At 46.8% G+C, this 22,616-nt stretch overlaps 1 protein-coding gene across 1 annotated transcript; it reads right to left on the bottom strand.

The window, feature by feature from the left end:
* Nucleotides 1-8,455: 8,455 nt before the first annotated feature.
* Nucleotides 8,456-15,585, bottom strand: LOC132655351 (uncharacterized). The gene is given in 6 exon segments (XM_060388361.1): nt 8,456-10,798; nt 10,800-11,431; nt 11,434-11,550; nt 11,650-13,797; nt 13,800-13,954; nt 14,195-15,585. Coding segments are annotated over 6 exon segments (6,786 nt in total).
* Between the last annotated feature and the right edge of the window lie 7,031 nt (nt 15,586-22,616).

Raw genomic sequence — 22,616 nt, 5'->3', positions numbered from 1 at the left:
GGATGGTTCCAGTCCTGTTCCTTGTCTTTTCCTACTTCTCATGTCTATCCTGTTTTCCCTTCTGAGTGAGGTTTCAGCCTATCCTGTTTTCCCTTCTGAATGAGGTTTCAGCCTCTTCCCTATGGTCCTCCTTGTAGTTTAGCTTCTTCAGGAATATATATTAGTATGTTTGTCTTATATTATATGGATAATATCCACTTATAAGTGAATATATACCATATGTGTCTTTCTGCTTCTGGGTTAGCTCACTCAGGATGATCTTTTCTAGTTCCCACCATTTGCCTGAAAATTTCATGTTTTCTTTGTTTTTTAATTGATTAGTAGCATTCCATTGTGTAAATGTACCACAATTTCTGTATGCATTTTTCCATTAAGGGATATCTGGGTTGTTTCCAGCTTCTGGCTATTACAAATAGATCTGATACAAACATGGTTGAGCAAATGTCCTTGTTGTATATACTTTTAGGTGTATGCCTAGGAGTGGTTTAGCTGGATCTTGAGGTGGCACTGTTCCTAATTTTCTGAGAAAGCAGCAGATTGATTTCCAAAGTGGTTGTACAAGTTTACATTCTCACCAGTAATGGAGGAGAGTTACCCTTTCTCCACATCCTCTCTTCCTCTCCAGCATGTCTTGTCACTTAATTTTTTTAATCTTATTTTTTCAGATTTGTATAAGGTGAAATATCAGGATTGTTTTTAATTCAATTTTCATGATTACTAAGGATCTTGAGCATTTCTTTAAGTATTTCTGTACAATTCAATATTCTTCTATTGAGAACTCTCTGTTTAGCTCTGTACCCCATTTTTAATTGGATTACTTGGCTGTGGATGTTTCACTTCTTAAGTTCTTTATATATTCTGGATATTAGCCCTCTGTCAGATATAGGGTTGGTTAAGATCCTTTCCCAATCTGTGTGCTGTTGTTTTATTCTAATGACAGTGTCCTTTGCTCTACAGAAGCTTTTCAGTTTCATGAGGCCCCGTTTATTGACTGTTGAACTTAGAGCCTGTGCTGTTGGTGTTCTGTTCAGGAAGTGAGGACTCCAAGACAGCGGGAACCAGTGTGCACCATTACTGAAGGGCAGAAGATTCAAAACTCCAAAACAAACTAATGAATGGGCAGCTGAAGCCAGAGCACTGACTCTGAGGCTTCCTGGCCTAGAGAGAACAACCTGTGACCTGAGATTGATTGGATGCAGGTCTCCCATGGATGTCTCCAGGGTCTGAGAGTGGTTAACTATTATTTTTTTCTCTAAGAGCTTCTTTTAAAAAATTATATATTAATTACAGTTTATTTACTTTGTATCCCAGCTGTAGCCCCCTCCCTCATTCCCTCCCACACCCACCCTCCTTCCCTCATCTCCTCCCTGCCCCTCTCCAAGTCTACTGATAGGGGAGGTCCTCCTCCCCTTTCATCTGACTGTCGCTTATCAGGTCTCCTCAGGTCTGGCTGCACTGTCTTCCTCTGTGGCATAGCAAGGCTGCTCCACCCCCTCCACATTGGGCTGCACCTTCTTTGGCTCCTGCAGCAGTGGCTGAGGAGTGGCAGGGAGTTCATAACTCTGAAAGCCTCTGCCCTGCAGACCATGAAAGCGGACGCTGAGAGTTATGGCCAACTGTTGGGCAGAGTGAATGGAATTTTATGTAAGAAGTGGGGAATAGTAAGAGCTGGAGAGGACGGGAACCACACAAGGAGAGCAACAGAACCAGAAAACTTCAACACAGGGGTCTTTCCAGAGACTCATACTCCAACCAAGGACTATTCATGGGGATAATCTAGAACCCTGCACAGAAGTACCACATAGCAGTTCAGTGCCCAAGTGGGTTATGTAGTAATGGGAAGAGGGACTGCCTCTGACATAATCTGATTGGCTGCTCTTTGATCACCTCCCCCTGAGGGGGGAGCAGCCTTACCAGGCCACAGAAGATGACAATGCAGCCATTCCTGATGTGATCTGATAGACTAAGATCAGAGGGAAGGAGAAGAGGACCTCCCCTATCAGTGGACTTGTGGAGGGGCATTCGTGAAGAAGGGGGAAGAAGGGTGGGATTGGGAGGGGAGGAGGGAGGGGCTTATGGGGCAATACAAAGTGAATAAAGTGTAATTAATAAAAAAATAAAATTTAAAAATTAAAAAAGAAGTGTTTTCTGCGACGCCAACCAAGAACCATGCATGGAGATAACCTAGAACTCCTGCACAGATGTAGCCCATGGAAGCTCAGTGTCCAAGTGGGTTTCCTAGTAATGGGAAGAGGATCTGTCTCTGACATGAACTTCCATGGGCAGAGCAGTGAGAATATGCCAAAGAGAAAGGAGAAAGTCATTCCCTCTGCCTATGAAAATGAGTGTTCTTGCGCGTGGTTTTGCATGCATCTTTGTATCTGTGTGTATGTGTATGTGTGTGGGTATGTGTATGACTATGTATGTGCATATGTGTATGCTTGTGTGTGTTTGTATGAGTATGTGCATGTATGTGTGTATTTGTGAATGTGGGGTTTGGTAAGTGTGGGTGTGTGTTTGTGTGTCTGTGTGTATGTATATGAGTGTGTGTGTGCATTATGTATTTGCGTGAATATGTACGTGTGTTTTTTTGTGTATGCATGTGTGTGTGTGTGTGTGTGCTAGGATCTGTAAGTGTGACTATAGGTGTCCTGTGGTTTCAGTTGTGCAAACTGTCACCTCCCTCAAATCCATCCTCTCATCAGAAGCATTTTAGAGCCATGTTCCTCATGTGAACTTCTGAGATCTCCACACCATGTTCCATGAATGGCCTGGCCAACCCACGTCCCATCTCACAATCAGTCATTTGCTGTTTCCAATAGCTGCCCAGGGCCGTGCTTATCTCTGCTCTGGTCAAGAGGACTGTTCCATGTTCTGTGAGCAGACTTTTCCACTGCTGCCTTTGAGAGCCTGTGTCTGAGGTGGCGTCCCGCGAGCTGGTGATAACTGGAATGTAAGTGAAACTGGTTTACTAACTCCTGACTCAAGGTGAGCATACTAAGAAAGTAAGCGATGAGGGTCGGGAGTGTTCAGAGAAGACACAGGCGACCTCTCCAAGGAGGAGCCTCAGGCTGTGCGGGGCTGTGAAGAGGATGAATGACCTCAGGGTCCTCACCCCTGAGTCATTACATTTGGTTGCAGTGATTACGGTGCATAAACATCCCCACTGCATCGTTACATGCATGCCTGAAGAGAGTGGGAGCCATGGGAACGTGCAAAAGAGAGTGTTTAAGATGGAATAGGATGCTGAGGGTCTGGCTGGTACTCTCAGCCTGTGCTTCCTCAGCAGCCAACAAGGTATGTGGAACAGAAAACAGGTGCAGACCACATATAACAACAATGTGATACACTAAGGAGCTCAGAGAGACAAAAATAAATGTCACAGTTATAAGAACAGTAAGGGAAAGCAAAAAGGGTGCTGGATTCAGCCATGTCTAAGCAAGACTCAAAGCTTGGGAAGATATTGGACACTGGCCTTGGGCCTAAAGAACAAGGTGACAATCTACATATCAAATGGCCTGGCAAGAGATGCATGTTGGTGCAGTAGTGCCGTGAATATTATGGGAGCAACCAAACACTTCTGACTGTATTTAAGGCCCACTCCACAAGACTTAACTTATCTCTGGTGCCACAGACTGAGGCGGGAACCCATGACTACAGAGGTCATAGTCCCTGGAAGAGAATTTAATGCTATTATTCTGATAAATGGCTGTAGAATCAAACGTCCCCTTAAGTACTTATCTTTACACCCGTACATTAGTGGATTACTCCAGCACATCAGAGAAGCTGCTTTTTGCAGAAGATGAAGATTAATACAAAACCCTAAAACTATTCCACACGCAGACAATACGAGACTGTGGAGTGCTCAACTCTAAATGTGACATTTCTATCACACTTTCTTCCCCCCCCAAAAAAAAAAAAAATTCAGAGCTCATCACAGAAGGGAAGGAAAAGGAGATATAGGAAGCAGAGGTCATGTGTCCCAGGCATTGGGAGGCTGTTGCACTCACGACAGTGTAACCACTTGCACCACCAACATCCAAGCACGGCTGGGAATGGGGTCACGACATCTCAGCCCCACATGAAGAACTATCCACAGCTGATAACTGATAGAACACTGAGTCAGTTTCCTTCAGACCTGCAGCTCCTGAGAGGCTTCCCACGCTCCTGCACATGGCCGCACACCCACGTACATGCAGGCACCACTAAGTGGACTCGGTGGGTTAAGAGAGAGAGGGACAGAGGGAGAGAGAGAGAGAGCATGTGAAGCTGGGAAAGAAAAGCTTTTAGAGTAGGAATTTGGGAGAGAAAGTACGGCAGGTTTGTGAAAATACAGGACACATATATACAAATTCTCAAACAGTAACACAGATGACATACTTTCTTTCTTTTTACAGAGTACATGGTAGAAGAGGGATCTTTACAATAACAGGGTACAGTCATGCCCATCGCTCTCCAGTGACTCCCCAGTCCATATGCTCTCTTATTGCAGACTCAGATAGCAAGAATTTGGGGCACTGATGCACGCGCCCTGGGAAAACCAAAAGGAGTCAGTATTCAGCATCCCCACTTACAGATGCAGAACTGACTCCCCATGTGCAAATGTGTCTTCCTGCTCCAATTTAAATCTTTAAATCCTTTCCTAAGCTAGGGGACATCACTGATCTCTCTCTCTCTCTCTCTCTCTCTCTCTCTCTCTCTCTCTCTCTCTCGTGTGTCTGTGTGTGTGTGTGTCTGTGTGTCTCTCTCTGTCTCTGACTCTCACAAGCATGAGACCTCTGAGGGAAGAGTATGGCCTAGAGGATGAGACTGCTATGTTTTCTCCTGTGCCTCATCAGAGCTTTCCAAGGAGAATGTTACCACGCCACACATGTGCCAGTGCAGAGGTTGTGGCAGTAGATGACTGATGGCAACTGATTCTTTTTGCCCCCAGGTGTCTCATCTCACGTGCAGCTTAAATAATCAAGACCTGGTCTGCTGAGGCTTCCACAGTCACAGTCCCTTACCTGCACTGTCACCAGTTATTCCGTCACTGGTGGTTACTACTGGGCTGGGACTCAGCAGCCCCAGGAAAGGGCATGGAGTGAATGACATGTATAACAGTGGTGGTGGCACTTACTATGTGCCATTCCTCAAAAGACACCCTGATTGACACAATCATCTCCATCACTACAAAAACATCCCAAGACACTGACTGAAGAGATTTCAGCATGAGACACAAACTTCCCTGCAGAAAAACTTATGAACAGCAGGAGGTGCTCAACACAAACAGAACAAGAGCTGAACTGAGCGATGGTGTGACACTGAAGTTTCCTCTGTTCTGCTTCTCTTTAAGGACCATCAGGCATGGGCTGACCCCTTCATGCAGTCATGCTTATCTCTCCGCTAGCCTTAAGCCATGCTGCACAGTAACACCTCATGATAAAAGCTTGACTAGAGACTCAGCAGCCCTCACCCTATCTTTGGTGGTCACATCTAAAACTAATAAAGACAAGAATGATGCCACTCTTCACTAGACACACACTCCACCTCCAGATGCCTCTGTGGGTCTACACGTCCTGGTGTTCACACAAAGCCACTGCAGTGGACGGCTTGGGGATGTGACCAACTGTAACATGGCTGGCCATAGCTGTGCTGCCCTCCACTAGAGGGCATTTGATTCCGACTTAATTGATCTGTTATAAATGGCAGATCATGCTAGTTATTCGTGCTCCCAAGCACATGCCCACAATAAAGAATTTTCCAGACTCAGGTTGTAAGACCAAAATTTATCAGTGAAAACAACCCAATCTTCAGAACCAATATCAACTTAGAATAAGACTTTCTTCTTATCCTAAAAGGAAATAAAATCATTTTGACTCAGAGATTTTGCAACCTTTGTTCTTTTCCTGAGCCACACCATGTGGCAATTTACATTGTTGTTATTTAAACATATGCATTTATAGACCCTACAAACACATAGGCACATATACGTGTTTTAAACAAGAATTTGAATTTAACCTTAAAACATACCCAATTATTTTTTATCATATCAACCATTTAAGACCAGTTGAAAACAATCGTATAATGGCCATATATTTAAACAGACAGACAAAACTTTTTTTTTATTTATACTCAGCTGTAATTCTAAACATTACAGCAAGTGCAGTTTTTTTTTTCCTAAATTACTGTTTGATCTGAAAGTTGCAAGCCCCCTAGGTGGGAGGAGGGAAGAGAGGAGCAAGAGGGCATAGTGAGCTCCTGCTGCTCACTTCCCTGCTGAGCTGGCATGAAGGCAAGGGGGAGGAGTTTTTCCTAACTCTCGGCAGCCAGAGCAGCTCCTGTCGTAGAGCAGCTACAGTGCCAATCCCCGCCTAGCCATGTCTAAGGACTTCCACCTAGCAAGCCCGTGAGCCTTACCTGCTCCCTTGGCTCCCTTGTGAGCTTTACTCTAGCTTACCTCCCCGACAGGTCCTGAACCTGCTTCCTGGCTGGGCCTCTCCCCTCCCCCGTGCTCTTTGGCTGTCCATCCATCACAACAAGGGGCCGCATCAAGCCCATACCCTGCTGGGTATGCATTGTTATTCCACAGACGCTCAAGTGCCTGAGCACAGCCTGCCCAAGCTCCAGCCCCAGCTCCACTTGTCTCCCCAGCCACCCGAAAGCATTCCCTCCTTGGCTCCCTCGGGAGGGAGAGCACATTGCTTGGTGTCCTGCCATGCACCCATGTGCACTCCCGGGCCAAAAACTAGTTCTAATTTTAACTATCCTCTGTCCGATTTTCATCAGTCCAAGTCTACAAAGAAACAGACACAGAAAAATACATACATACATGAGAAACACAGGATTTAAATTGCTGGGGGAACAGAAGCTCTCTGCTCCTCCCTGTTCACAGAAAGGGGCAAGCTGAGTGTCCTACAGGATGTCCCATGGACTTGGCATTAATGACATGTCTGTCTGCCTTAATGAAACCATTCTAGGCGAGTGGCCTCGAACCACTCAGGGGACTCGAACCCCTTCTACAGATGCTCTCGAGCTAGACCATCTCCCTGTCAAAAGAGTCATAGAGGCAACAACAACAGAAACACAAAGAATCAGGCAAGTAATCAAACAAGGACTCCCTTGTGAGTGGTACCACAGTGCTCTGATAGAACGGCTGCCTGGTGGCGGCCGTTCTCTACGAAAATCAGACAGGAGGAGAGCCGTATCAGATCCAACCTCCCAAACGGAAACTGGGGCGTCCCCCAGTTCCCAGTCAAGCGATATTCTGACATGTCTGTCAATCGCAATGACTGATCAGATGACCAAAAAGGTCCAGATAGGCGCCTAAACTGAAACAGATTGGTACCACAGAAATCTAATTGAGAGGCTGCCTCATGGCCGCCATCTCTGACAAGAAACAGATTGGTAAGACAGAAACAGACTAACCTGTTCCGAGCTCGACCTCCGAGTTCAGTCTGATGAGGGTTGGGGAAGGGGTACCCCCTTTCCCGGCGAAACGCACCAAAAATGTAAGACCTGGGGTCTCACAGCTCAGGAGTTCAATCACGCCCTTCCCAGAAACTCCCCCAGACCAAGACTCATTGCAAAAGCAAGAGGTTTATTAACCATTGTACAACAGGGTCACCCCTGCCGGTCAGCAAAGAGTGGCACTGGGAGACAAAGGCCTCAAGGTTTTTAAAAGAAAAATTGCGGGAAATTTGAAGTTGCAGTTTTGGCAATTTAGGATTGGATGAGGAAGTTATAAAGTAAGATAATTGGTTAGTCTTAGGTGCTCAAGCTTGGCCAGTCCTGCCAAGTGTGGATGCAGCTGCAATTTAAGGTGGGGGTGGTTAGCTTATCCTTGAAGATTAGGGGCTACAGACTTTTGGCTGGAGGTCAAAAGTACTCAGAAGAAGTCTAGGTTCATTGCTAAGAAACGCTATTTCAAGGACAAGGGTCTGGTCTTTCTTTTGCTGAGTGAAGGTCATTGCTTGCTTGCCCTTTTTTTATATCTGTCCTCACAGATAGGGTCACTCTCTGGAAATGTACTAAGAGGCTTTGCAAGACCCCCCGAAGGTTGTCTTCCATCAGGGAGACCCTGTACTCAAAGATCAACGAGTCCAGTTGTTCGGATGCAACCAGCAATAGGCTTTATTGAGTACACGGGTACCCGGGGCGACAAAGTCTCTCGGAAGACTTGCGCGCCTCTCGGTTGGGGTGACAGGTTTTTATAGGGCTCGGGAGCAGGAAGCGAGGTTACAGAAGCGAGAAGCATAGTTACAGGGGTCTGATTGGGTGGTTTGAACAAAGCCGTAGTTAAGTCACGTACCCAGAACCGGGAAGGCGGAAAGGCAGATTGTGAGCAGAGTCACGTACACGGAACTGGGAAGGCGGGAAGGCAGATTGTGAGCAGAGTCAGCATTATGCTAGGACTTTATTCTTTCATTCCCCCATTTTTCTTCTAGCTTAGAATGGAATCCTTCATTCTGCGGGTCTAGGGAGAGTCAATCTCCGTCTCTAGCTGCTTGAGTTGATGATACTGCTGGGTTAGCACTAACGTCTGTATGACGGAGAGCCGGTCCTTCATAAACTGAACTAACCTATTTAGAATGCAAGGCCCGAAAAGTAGAATTAAAAGAATTATAATTAAGGGGCCCATGAGAGAGGAAACAAGAGTGGTGAACCAGGGGGCCTTATTGAACCAACTTTCATACCAACTTTGTCTCTCATTGAAGAGCTTTTCTCTCTGATTAAGTCTCTCTCTAAGTTTGGCCATATTGTCTCTGACTAGTCCGGTGTGATCGGCATAGAAACAGCACTCCTCTTTTAGAGCCGCACATAGTCCTCCCTCTTGCAAAAAGAGGATATCTAGCCCTCTACAGTTCTGTAGAACTACCTCAGACAGTGAGGTCAAGGATTTCTCCAAGGCACTTACTGATTCTTCTAACGCCTGTAGATCGGCATGCATAGCTTGTTGAAGTTGTAGGAACTGATGGGTCGCTGATAGGGCGGTGGCCCCAGTCCCAATCCCTGCGGCTATGCCCCCAACCGTTAGTCCCCCCAGCATTATTGCCAGGGTTAGAGACAAAGGTTCTCTAGGGTATCGAGTCCCTTTTTCAAAGTGCCTATAAACTTCTTCTGGTTCATGGTAAACTATTTTAGGCCATAGTTCGATTAAAATACAAAATTCAGAACTATCATTCCAGCCTTGGGAAGGGGTCAGGCCAGTGTTGCAGGCCCACAAGGTATTATTGGGGGCAGCCAGGTAATAACTTCCTGAGGTAAGAGGGGCAGTGGAATTACAAAGTGGCTGATTGGCAGCGGGTATGGTCCCTACACAAAGTCCTTGCCCGGATACCTCTGACAGGGTTAGCTTATGCTGAACAGAGGGATAGCAAGTTGCTGGCGGTGTGGTATGATTAGAGAAATTGCCCATTATAGCTAATCCCTCATAATAGGGTGGGGTAGAAACCAGGCATAACCAACATTCTTGAGTCAGGTGGGGATCGGAGCGGTTTAGCACCTGGTAGGCTCCTGCTATTAAATGGAGGAGCCTACCTCCTGACCCAGGTCGCTGAGGTTGCATCGTGGGGCCTGTAATTAACCAAGCGGAGCTGGGGGAAGAAACAGAAGTACTTGGGGGTGATGTTGGCCGGGGTGGAGGTCGTGGTAGAGAGGGCTTCTGTAAGACTGGGTTGGGTCCCACAGAGGCAGTTGTGGGTGAGGTCTTTTTAAGTTTGAGTTTAAAGGTAAGGCCCATATCCCATCCGTGCATATAAAGCCTGATGCCCCATTCAAAACCCCTGGTGCTAGTTGTCCAGGGTGCTTTCTTTCCCTGCTCAGTGAACTGAATGAGCAGGGGATTACACCACCCCTTTGTAGTGCTATTGGTGGCACATTTTGTCTTTAATTGATCTGGGATATGATTGGGGGTCGCCCCTGGCTGGCGATCTTTTCTCTTAACAGTTATATAATCCCAATTGGAGGAGGGAGCCCAGTAGGTGTCTCCCGTAGTTTCACAGGACCAAGAGGCACAAAAGTAGTCATTTGCCCACCCACATTTATAGTTGAGGTTTTTGTTCCTATGACTTCCCGGACAGACATAGATCCCTGCCTGAACATGTAGGTCTGCTCTCTCAATCCCGTTGCGACAGCCCGGAACTATGGGGCGACGGCCCTCTAGCTGGGGGGCGCTTGACCCCGGAGTGTACACGACCTCGGGGGTTCCCCAGTCGGGGCTGGCCCCTAGAGCAAGGGCACAGAGATCTACCTCCAGACTGGGCCAGTGGGGTTGGGCTCCAACCTGGGAACTGGTGTTAACAATGTCCCCAGCTTGATTTTCGATAATCCAGGTATAGTTAAAAATTTGGTGCGGGGAAGAGGCCTGGGTTGTTGTAATACTCAGGGTAAGAAGCAAGACTATTAGGCTTCCCCCCCCCCCAGTCAGTCTTATCTTGAGAGGATTTTGAGTGCGGTGGAGTTTCCATCGGGTTCCCGAGTCCGAGGCGTCAGGCGGCTGCTCAGGGGTGGCGGCCTTGACGTGGGAGGCGTGGACCCAGGCGGCGATGCCGTCTACTTTCAGAGCTGTGGGTGTCATCAGCAGAACAGTGTAAGGTCCTTTCCAGCGTGGTTCCAGGTTCCTTGTCTGGTGTCGCAGTACCCAAACCACGTCTCCAATCTGGAATTGGTGCGGGACCGCAGGTTGACTTAGCTGCTCTCGATACGCGGCCGCCAGAGGCTTCCAAACCTCCCGTTGCACAAGGTGTAGAGCCTGCAAATGAGCTTGAAGAGAGGGGGTATCAGCAAAGGAGGCTATTCCAGAGTCAAAGAAATGGGCAGGGTGGCGGGGCGCCATACAAGATCTCAAAAGGAGTGAGCCCATGGGGGCCCGGAGTGTTTCGAGCCCTATACAACGCTAGGGGAAGGAGGGATACCCAGTCCTTAGCGCCAGTTGCAAGCGTTAATTTGGTTAAAGTCTCCTTAATAGTTCTATTCATACATTCTACCTGCCCTGAGCTCTGGGGGCGGTATGCACAATGTAATTTCCAATCAATCCCCAACAATGTGGCCACTGACTGACTTACCTGGGAGACGAAGGCAGGCCCGTTGTCAGAGCCCAGTACTCGCGGCATTCCATACCTAGGGAAGATTTCTTCTAAAAGTTTCTTGGTGACAACTCTGGCAGTCTCATGTTTAGTAGGGTAGGCTTCTGCCCACCCAGAAAAAGTGTCTATAAATACCAGTAAGTACCGGTACCCATAGAGTCCAGGTTTCACCTCAGTGAAGTCTATCTCCCAATGAGTGCCAGGGCGGTGTCCTCGGACCCTGACCCCCGCACCGATCTTGTTACGGCTTGCATTGACTCGGGCACATGCCGTGCACTCTTCAGCTACTTGTTGTAGGATTTTATCTTTACCTAGCAGATAGTGGGCGTTTTCCTCTCTGTCCAGGAGGGTTTTCATTTTTTGGAGCTAAGATGGGTCAGTTGATGGAGATACTTGATCAGGTCCCGGGTCTGTTGTAGGGGCCACACAGGTCGCTCGTTGAAAGTCCAGAGTCTTGTTGTGGGGTTGTATGTGGCCCCCGTTCCTTTGAGGAGGTTTTGGTCCTCCTCAGTATAATGGAAATGGAAGGAGGGTTTTTGGACGGAGTGGGCCTCTGCCATGGCCAGATCTATGGCCATGAGGCGGGGAGCCTCTGAATTTCCTTGCATCGCTACTTCCCTGGCTGTCATGTCCGCCAAGCGGTTGCCCCTGGCTTCCAAGCTGTCCCCCTTTTGGTGACCTGGGCAATGAATAATGCTCAGCCTCGAGGGTAAGAACAAAGCCTCTAACAAGGCCAATATCTCCGTCTTATTTTTAATCTCTTTCCCTTCGGAGGTAAGCAGTCCCCTTCTTCGATATATTTCTCCATGGATATGAGCAGTGGCAAAGGCATAACGGCTGTCTGTATAGACATTTAGCTTCTTACCTTCCGCCATTCGGAGGGCTTGGGTCAGGGCGATGAGTTCAGCCCGTTGCGCTGAGGTTCCAGGTGGTAGGGCCTTGGCCCAAATTACCTCAGTTTCGGTGGTGACCGCAGCCCCTGCTCTCCGCTCTTCGTTGTCCAGGAAACTGCTCCCGTCGGTGAACCAGGTGAAGTCGGCCTCCGAAAGGGGTTGGTCAGTTAGGTCAGGTCGGGTGCCATGTACCTCTGTAAGTATCTGGAGACAATCATGAACTTCTGGACCTTCTGGTAGGGGAAGCAGCGTTGCTGGGTTGAGGGCTACCACAGAACCAAATTGCACTCTATCAGTGTCTAGTAACAGAGCCTGGTAATGAGTCATGTGGGCATTAGAGAGCCATCGGCCCGGAGGTTGTTTTACCAGGGCCTCAACCGCATGTGGAGCCAGGATAGTTACCAGCTGCCCCATAGTCAGTTTGCCAGAGTCCTTGAGCAAGAGGGCGATCACAGCCACCATCCGTAGGCAAGGGTGCCAACCTGAGGCCACTGGGTCGAGTTTCTTAGACAGGTAGGCAACCGGACGCCTCCAAGGTCCAAGTTTTTGAGTTAGGACTCCTCTAGCATACCCTTGTCTCTCGTCCACGAACAACTCAAAGGGCTTGTTTAAATCCGGCAATCCTAATGCAGGGGAAGTTAGCAGGGCCTCTTTTATTGATGCGTAGGCCCTCTGTTGTTCATCCCCCCAAGTGAAGAGAGTCCCTTGTTTGGTAAGGGGGTAGAGTGGTGCGGCCATCTCTGCAAACCTCGGGATCCAGAGGCGGCAAAACCCCGCCGTACCTAGGAACTCTCTTAACTGCCTCAGATTTTTGGGTTCTGGAATTCCCAAAATTGCCTCGGTCAGCCACCTTTGCCCATTTTTGATCTGGTATCCCAAATAAGTAACTTGTCTTTGGCAAATCTGGGCCTTTTTGGCTGAGGCCCGGTATCCTAGAATTTCTAAAGTTCTCAAGAGGGCCTCTGTTCCCTCCTTACATTCTTTCTCAGTTTCTGCAGCCAGGAGGAGGTCATCCACATACTGGAGTAAAATTAGGGTAGGGTGATGGACCCTGAAGTCAGCCAAGTCCCGGTGTAGAGCTTCATCGAAAAGGGTGGGGCTATTTTTGAACCCCTGTGGTAATCTTGTCCAAGTAAGCTGGCCCGATATTCCCAGCTCTGGATCCTTCCACTCAAAGGCAAAAAGAGATTGGCTCTTTGGGTGGAGCCTCAAACAGAAGAAAGCATCCTTGAGGTCCAGGACTGTATACCAAACATATCTCGGGGGAAGCCCAGTCAACAGATTGTATGGGTTGGGGACTGTGGGGTGTATGTCCTCCACTCTTTTGTTGACTTCCCTTAAGTCCTGTACTGGGCGATAATCTCCTGTTCCTGGCTTTTTGACTGGAAGGAGAGGCGTATTCCAAGGAGATTGGCACGGTACCAATATGCCCTGATCTAAAAGTCTCTGAATGTGGGGTCTGATTCCCTGGTAGGCCTCATGTGACATTGGATATTGTTTGATAGAGACAGGAGTCGCAGATGCCTTTAGAGCAATCACCAAGGGCGGTTGGTGAATGGCGAGACCAATTCCTCCAGTCTCCACCCAAGCCAGGGGAAATTTCTCTAGCCAACTAGTCACATCCTGCGACTCAGGTTTCTCAGGCTCGTGGAGCCGGTACTCATCTTCTAAGTGTATGGTTAGCACATGCAAGGGCTGTCCCTGCGGCCCGGTAATATGGGCTTTAGTCCCCTCAAAGTGGATTTGTGCCCTAAGTTTCATAAGTAGGTCTCTCCCCAGCAGGGGGTAGGGACAATCAGGGACGTGCAAAAAGGAGTGAGTTACCCTACCGGTACCTTCCTCTCGGTAGTCCAACGGTACCTCTTTCCTCCGGTTGCTCCTTGAACCCATGCTGATTTGTCAGTTAGGGGTCCCGGTGAGGTGGTGAGTACCGAATGTTGGGCTCCGGTGTCCACCAGGAAGGTGACAGGTTGCCCCCCCACGTTAAGAGTTATCCTGGGTTCAGGGGGAGGCTCCTGACCCCGACACCCCTAGTCTTCCAGATTGAGCAAATTGGTCTGAGGCTTGGGTCTTTGAGGTCCCTTTTGGTGGCCCTTTGGCTTCTTGGGACAGTCTCGGGCCCAATGCCCTCTTTCCTTGCAGTAGGCGCATTGATCCTTGTCCAGTCGGGGACCCCTACAGCCTCCCAGGTCCTGTCTACTCTGCCTTTGTTCTATCACTACAGTGGCCAACAACCTGCTAAACTCTTTATTTCTCTTCCGCTCCCTGACATTCTCCCTTTCTTCTGCCTCTCTCTTCAGCCTTTCGTCCCTTTCTTCCTGTGTCTCTCTCTTGTTATAAATCTGCTCTGCCTCCTTCAGCAAATCCTGCACTATATTTTCTCTTAAATTGTCAAGTCTTTCTAACTTCCGTCTAATATCTGGGGCTGACTGAAAAATGAAAGACATGTCTAAGTTAGTTGCCTGATCCGGACTATCTGGATCGTAGGGAGTATACACACGGTATGCCTCCTTGAGGCGTTCTAGGAAGGCAGAGGGAGATTCTTCAGACTTTTGAGTCACTAATTTAACCTGGGCCAAATTAGTTGGGCGCTTTGCGGCCCCACGGAGACCCGCCATGAGCAACTGGCGATATTGACGTAGGCGTTCCCTACCGCGCTCAGTAGAGAAGTCCCAATCCGGTCGCTCCAAGGGAAAAGCCGCATCTATTCTGTGTGGAAGCTGGGTGGGTTGTCCATCGTCTCCTGGAACATTTTTACGTGCCTCTATGACAACCCGCTGCTTTTCCTCAGTGGTCAACAGCGTCTGGAGCAGCTGTTGGCAATCATCCCAAGTGGGCTGGTGAGTCACTAAAATAGACTCGATCAATGCAGTGAGCCTAGAGGGATCCTTCGAAAAAGCAGGGTTATTATTTTTCCAATTATATAAATCAGACGCAGAAAAGGGCCAATATTGGAGCTGGCTATCAGGCCCCATCCGTAGCGGTAGGGCCTGGGATGTGGAGTCGGGAGTGACTTCCCGTCTTCCCCTTAAGTGTCCTGCCACCGGGGACGAGGGGGGCTCTCCCTGGGGTCCCCCTCTGGCGGTTGCCTCCTCTGGTTCCTCTGCCGGGTTTGGGCCCCTGTAAGGAGGGGGTTGTTCGGTCATCAGGTCCAGTAGAGGGCCATCATCCGCCGGCAGGACCGGGGGTGTCTTCTTGTGGCTAGGGTCCTTTTCTGGAGTAGGTTTCATAAAGACTGGGTAAAGGGTGGAGTTTACTGGGGTAGGAACTAATGGAGGCGGGAGAGAGGGGACAGAAGGAGTGGGTTTTGGGCAAGGGGGAGGCAAGAAGGGCTTCACCCACGGTGGGGGGTCCTTGACCAGAGATTCCCACGTGATGATATGAGGGACTTGGTCTGGATGCCCATGGGGCCCAGGATTCATGACTTTGGCCTTCACCTGCAAAATAATATCTAGGTTAAAGGTGCCATCTCGTGGCCAGCCCACGTCAAAGGTGGGCCATTCAGATGAGCAGAAGATGTCCCACTTTCCTTTCCGCACTTCCACCGAGAGATTGTGGGCGATGTCACAGACTTCCTTGAAGTGCTGCAAAGTTAAACTTTTGGGGGTGGTGATAGTTTGTCCCATGTTGGTAGACAGACAAACAACACTCACTACACTTATGACAAAGATCAGGCAGACAGAAGACAACACAAACCGCACGGTACGAGATCGGCGCCAAAGCGAAAGTAAAAATTCAGATGGAGACCGTGTCGGAGGTCCGGTTCCTCCGTCTCCCAGATGAAGCACGTAGCCTTCTCTGGGGCATCGCCCCAAAGAATCCCACTCGGCTCGTGTTTCCAGACAGGAGGGAACCCAAGAAGGGTTACCTTTCAGATGGGGAAGCAAATGATTCCCCTACCAGGCACTCCTGAGACGTCTCCCAGGAGGCACGAAAAAGAAGTCCAAGCCCGTCGCTCCTTCTAGTTTCCGTCTGATACAGATGACCTGGCCAAGCCCAGACCACAGGGGGACTCGAACCCCCTGGAAACGAACTCACAAAGACAGACCGTTTAACACAACGATACACAAGACTCACAGAATAGGAAGCCGGCAGTCTTACCTCCCGAGGCTGGGTCGGTGGTCCCTGGGCAGGGGTCTCAAATCCCGGACGAGCCCCCAAATGCAAGACCCCCCCGAAGGTTGTCTTCCGTCAGGGAGACCCCGTACCCAAAGATCAACGAGTCCAGTTGTTCGGATGCAACCAGCAAGAGGCTTTATTGAGTACACGGGTACCCGGGGCGACAAAGTCTCTCGGAAGACTTGCGCGCCTCTCGGTTGGGGTGACAGGTTTTTATAGGGCTCGGGAGCAGGAAGCGAGGTTACAGAAGCGAGAAGCATAGTTACAGGGGTCTGATTGGGTGGTTTGAACAAAGCCGTAGTTAAGTCACGTACCCAGAACCGGGAAGGCGGGAAGGCAGATTGTGAGCAGAGTCACGTACCCGGAACCAGGAAGGCGGGAAGGCAGATTGTGAGCAGAGTCACGTACCCGGAACCGGGAAGGCGGGAAGGCAGATTGTGAGCAGAGTCACGTACCCGGAACCGGGAAGGCGGGAAGGCAGATTGTGAGCAGAGTCAGCATTATGCTAGGACTTTATTCTTTCAGCTTTAGCTTAACCTGGACCTAAAACTCAAAACTATAGGCTTTAAAAGACATATAGGTTACAAAGTTAGTCTAACCCTTTCAAGGTGAGAGTACTCTTAGGTGCACAAACACCTGTAAGGTTGTTCTGTCCCCAGAATGATCATTGGTAGCCATGTTTTCAGTTTCAAATGAATTAAGTTTCTTAAGGGAGCCCTCACAACATTGTAGCAGAAAGGACTGGAAAAACCCTCCTGAACACTCATGCTGGAGTTCTTGATGGAAAGAAGCAATAATAACCTATGGTGTAAATTTCTTTCCTTCTATCAGTCACTGTTCTCAAGGACTCAATGCTTGTTTGTTTATTGTTTATTACAGTTTATTCACTTTGGATACCAGCTGTAGCCCCTTCCCTTGTCCCCTCCCAGCCCCACCCTCCCTCCCTCCTCTTCTTCTAGGCCACTCCCCCAGTCTACTGATAGGGGACGACCTCCTCCCCTTCCTTCTGACCCCAGTCTATCAGGTCTCATCAAGACTGGCTGCATTGTCTTCTTCTGTGGCCTGGCAAAGCTGTTCCCCTTCAAAGGAAGGTGATCAAAGAGCCAGCCCCTGAGTTCATGCAGAGATGGACTCAATGTTCTTAATGCCCTTCTCTTTGTGCTGTTTCCTATTCTTTCAGTCACGGAGGCAGGAGAGCAGCATGCCCCATGAAACAGTCTCAGAGGACATGAAGTAAACAAAATTGAGTTTGAGGTAGAGGGGAACATTTGCTGTCACAATCAGCTCTCAACAAGTACAAATGGCACACAAAAATTTGCAATATGATTAACATTACAACAGCTTTAAACTTAGTCAAAGTTCAGAAAATAAAGTAAATTTGTCCTATGAAAATTACCCTCAAGAAATGGAGAAAACCCACCGCAGACCTGACTTTAGTGTGCTCTGAGGGCCAGTGTCCCCTGTCCACTCAACATTTGGAAAGAGTCTTGTGGTGGTTTTTCCTCTTGGCCCTAAACTACCAGAATAAAGACTTGTGAAACTTAAGATAAATTTTCAAATACCTAGGCCATATATCTATGCTCTTCTGTGACTAGCTCATACTTTAAAATAGCCCCTTTATACTATTCTTAGTTCTGCCACATCGCTGGTTACCTGTGCCCAGATACCATGCATCTGTCCTTCTGACATTTTCCTGTAGAATCCCCTACACCTGGCTTTATCATAGAATCCATTCTGCCTGCCAGATGTCCTGCCTTCTAGTCTACCCTTTCCTACAGGCCATACATTTTTAATTGACAGGAAATGCATCCATTCACTACACTAGAGCTTCCTTCTATAGAGCCTGACTTATAAAAGCAGGGACCTGTAGCTGACTGTGACCCAGGAAGAAGATCAAAGTCTGCAAATCCAGGCGGTGGAAATCAGCCATGGGGGAACCATTCTGTGTTTTGGGTTTTTTGTTGTTGTTGTTGCTTTTGTTTTTTGGGGTTTTTGTTTTGTTTTGTTTTGTTTTGTTTTTGTTTTTGCTTTTTTTTGAGGATGAAGCAAGAAGACTAAGCATTGTCTCCTACTTTGTTGTAAAGTCACTCAGAGCCTTGAAATAAGAGCAGTTCAGGTCCATTGTGAAAATGTGGGCATCGCTCCCTAAGATGCAGACATACATGGTGACACTCCTAACTGTTTTCAAATACAGAAGCAGTTCATCACCCTCACATAATAACACAGTTGAGCAGTGGCCTCTTACACCTGCCCTGCACTTCAGTTATCTAGCTGTCTATCATCTCCTGTCCTCCTGTCTGAGTGTCCTCTCATTGTCTATCCTTGTATCAGTTATACATTTATCATCCATTGATCTACTGACTATAGAGAGAGGGGGGTGGAGATGTGCTCTGTACTCTATCTGTACAGTTTCCATCCATGTGCATTTACCAATAAATCCACCTGTCACCCCATGTCTCTTTTACATCCATCTCTCTATGTACCATCTACCAGTCATCTGTCCACATTAACTGACATATTAAGAAATGATCACTACAAAAATTACTACATACAAACTGATATGTTTATATGCCAGTGAACACACAAGAAATATTACATTATTGTCACTAGCAGTGCCAAAACTCCACCAATCACATTTAATGGTTCGTACTACATGTTTTTTTTTTTCATCTATGAAAATTTAAACTGCATCCCTTGGAGTGTTTCTAGTCATGGCCACATCAGGACATAGATGAAAGGATTTTTGCTGCAAAAAAAAAAAAGAATCTTGGAAATTGAGACCAAGGAATGCCACAAAAATCACACAATGCAACAAACCTCAAGGGAGAGATTTATTGGGAAGCAGGGGAAGACAAAGAAAGAAAGAAAGAAAGAAAGAAAGAAAGAAAGAAAGAAAGAAAGAAAGAAAGAAAGAGAAAGAGAGAGAGAAAGAAAGAAAGAAAGAAAGAAAGAAAGAAAGAAAGAAAGAAAGAAAGGAAGGAAGGAACGAAGGAAGGAACGAAGGAAGGAACGAAGGAAGGAACGAAGGAAGGAAGGAAGAAAGAAAGCTGCCTCTGAAAAATGACAGTGGTGGACCAGGTCATGATGGTGGGCTTTATAGGGGATACGGAGCATGAGCACTGGAAAAATATGGAGGCTGTGGTGATGGTGGAAATGTGTTACATAGACATCTGGGGGCGGGCAGGTATGATGCTAAGTCATTGAAGCCAGGAAGGAACCTGGTTCTGGGGGGTTCTGGGGTGTGTGCAGGTCTCAGTTAACTAACATTCCTCCCTTTTGTTTATTGTAAAAGGTAAGAACATAGGAGTGGGGTGACGGTGAGGCAGGAATGAGAGAGACAGGCTTTTCAGACTGTTTGCTGCTGTAGCTGCTGTCGTTCTCTGGGATGTCGACATCTTCGGCCACCTAAGAATGCTGGCAAAGGCTGAGGAGAACATGTTGTCCACATCAGAACCGTCTGTGAGGCTAGACTACTGGTGATTAGCTTCTTTGGAATACTTCAGAATTCAGAGGCTCAGGCTTGCTGGAATTATGTCAGAAGTACCAAGGACTGGTGAGACTGAAGCAGTTTGTAGTCTTTATTTAATTGGAAATGTATTGAAACAGATCTAGATTAGAGACAAAGGTAAAGTTAAGGAGTTTAGGAAATTTTTTTTATCTTGGATGTATATTTGAAACTTTTATGTCTACTTTCCAGGTAGTTGGGGGAGGGCAGTCCTAAGCCAAGTGAAGAGAGAAGAAGCCCACCTTCAGGAACATGAAATTAGGGAAACAGGAGTACTTATTTGGAGTCCATTTGACCTGTGAGAGATGGATTCACACACTGCAACAGACATTATACAAGAGATTTATTGGGGATGGGGGGAGACACAAAAACTTGATTCCCTGAAGCTTACATGTTTTTTGTTTACAAAAATAGTTGACATTTTTTAGATAGGTGTTGGTATAATGTTTTTTTGAAATGTATACACCTTACCCTTGTTCATTCAAATGCTGATTTCTGCCACCCCACACACACACTCTCTGGTTTCAAGCCAGATGTTGCATGGTGATACTTATTCTAAGCATCCTGTCTCAACTGTGTGTAAACAGGCCAAAATAAAACAACTAGCCACAATGTTGTGCAAAGGGAGAAGCCAGAAGACAGGAAAGAGGGGAGGAGCCAAAGGGCAAGAAATAATGAGTGGAAGGAGAAGGTGTAAGAGAGCTTGGAGAGCAGAGCTGGAGGAGAGATCTTGGAGGACATGGAGCATGAACCAGACCTAAGATTTCACAAAAAGCAAGCATAATGTGGGAAATCTAAATGTTAGGAAACTATGAGAGCTTGGAGGTTTAGGATGGAATAACTATTGCCCGGGGTTGTGTTCTAGGTTAACTAAATAAACCCAGTCTCTGTGTGGTGATTTGGTAATACATCTGTTTAGGACTAACAGCAGAAATACCAGAAGATATATCAATAGTAAATATTAATCGCCTCCTACAACAGATAGGTTAGCATTACCACTGTTTGCAATCCGTACTTATATATACATTGTAAAAAAGCGAGTAGATTCACAACTTTGAGTCACAGTAAAAGCTTGGGGGCCCAAAAATGATTTTAGGTTGAAAACATTAACAGTATTTCAAGAGGATTGGATATATAAGTTGGATAGAGATGTTTTTAGTACTTTTTCTCTATGATGCTCCTAACATGTCTATTTGCCAGTTAACTTATTACTGGATGTAACAACACATAAGAGTAAGTCTCAAGCCAGACAAAACCCCAGCATGGAGAGGGGAAGTGGGAAGAAGTCCACCCCTAACTGAAAAGTCTAATAGCAATTGATAGCTGCTAGGAGAGGGAACACTGGACTTCTTTAAGGATGTCACCCAAGGAGATCAACCACATTCTGGTCAGTGGCCTTACACCAAAGAATTTATGGGCAGCACAGATCAGGCATGATGATTTAAAGAAAAGGGCACATGAATATGAGTGCTTAAGAAAAGAAAGCTGGGTCTGGGAGGAGCTGAAGGATGAAGTAAATATGCTCAAACCACAGACTAAAAAAAAAAAAAAGTTTTCTGTGTTTTCAAAAAAATGTCTGTACTTCTAAAATTTGCAGGTCATCATTTCAGGAAGAATCAACAGCATCCCTGAATCAATGTCACAGTTGTATGCACATAGGCTAGAAACTGAATGCCCACTTTTAGTCTCCTAATGTTAGAATACCCATAACACTTTGCATATGCTACATTTGAGTACTGATAAAAATTCATTTGCACCCCAAAGTCCAAATCAGTGGTTCTTTGACATATGCCTTGTGCACTGATGGCCTGGGTAAAGTTGAATCATGAGTATGCACACCCCAGCAGACAACAACCCTAGTCCTTGTTCCAACTCTCATCGGCTCTCCCCATGAGCAACTAAGTTTCACAATCTTCATGGTTTGTGCTTTTTGTTGATGGTTTTCTTGACTACAATGGCCCCAGGAATACATCTATGACACTCTCTGTCACTGTGGAGTGTAGGAGTCTGAGAGTGTCTTCTATATGCTCAAAAAAACATCACTGAGAGAAGCGGTGTCAGCAGTGAGGTCAGTTTAATGTATAAAGTACCTGAGGCAGCTATAAACAGAAAAAAAACGCATTGATCTGAGGCTGGGACTTCTCTGGAAGCTGTTACACTGATACCGGGTGACTGTGAAGAACCTTTGGAGACCAACTGGACTCTAGCACTGGATTCTGGAGGTGAGATTATGTACATGCAGCTCAGGAGTAACTAAAGGATCCATTGTCATGTCATTCCTGTAAGGAATGGCTACAAGTGAAACCGGATGAGCTCAGTGAACCTGCAGGTTAGGTACATTCTGGACACCCAAAAGCTGAAGGTTAAGTCTTAATATCTTCCAAGTATTCTAAGAGAAAAAAGGTTGGATATACAAGGTAAACTTCTATTGGGAGTTTTGAAAACAAACCTATAACAAAGGTATAAGCACAGAGAATTCTCAATCTCTTTTGAAACTCAAATGGCTAAGAAACACTTAAAGAAATGTTCAGCATCCTTAGCTATCAGGAAAATGCAAATCAAAACTACTTTGAGATTCCATGTTATACCTGTCAGAATGAATAAGCAACAGCTCATGCTGATGAGAATGTGGAGCATGGGGAGCACTCCTCCATTGCTGGTGGGAGTGCAAACATATATAGCCACTATAGAAATCAATATGATGTCCCAGCTATCCCAGTCTTGGGCACATACCCAAAGACACTTCATCCTTCTACAGAGACACTTGCTCAACCATGTTCACTGCTGCTCTATTCATAATAGTCAGAAACTGAAAACAAATTAGATGTCCCTCAGCAGAAGAATGGATAAAGAAAATGTGTTACTTTTACACATTTAAAGAGCTGAGTATTACTCAGCTCTTTAAAAGAAATTACTACATGAAATTTTCAGGAAGATAGACAGAACTAGAAAAAGAAAATGATCCTGAGTGAAGTAATCCAGACCTAGAAAGATGAATATGGTATGAATATGATATTCACTTATATATGAATA

Source organism: Meriones unguiculatus, chromosome 7, assembly GCF_030254825.1.
Source record: "Meriones unguiculatus strain TT.TT164.6M chromosome 7, Bangor_MerUng_6.1, whole genome shotgun sequence".
NCBI lineage: Eukaryota > Metazoa > Chordata > Mammalia > Rodentia > Muridae > Meriones > Meriones unguiculatus.
Note: the sequence above shows the minus strand (reverse complement) of the source record. Positions and strands in the feature narration are given on the sequence as shown.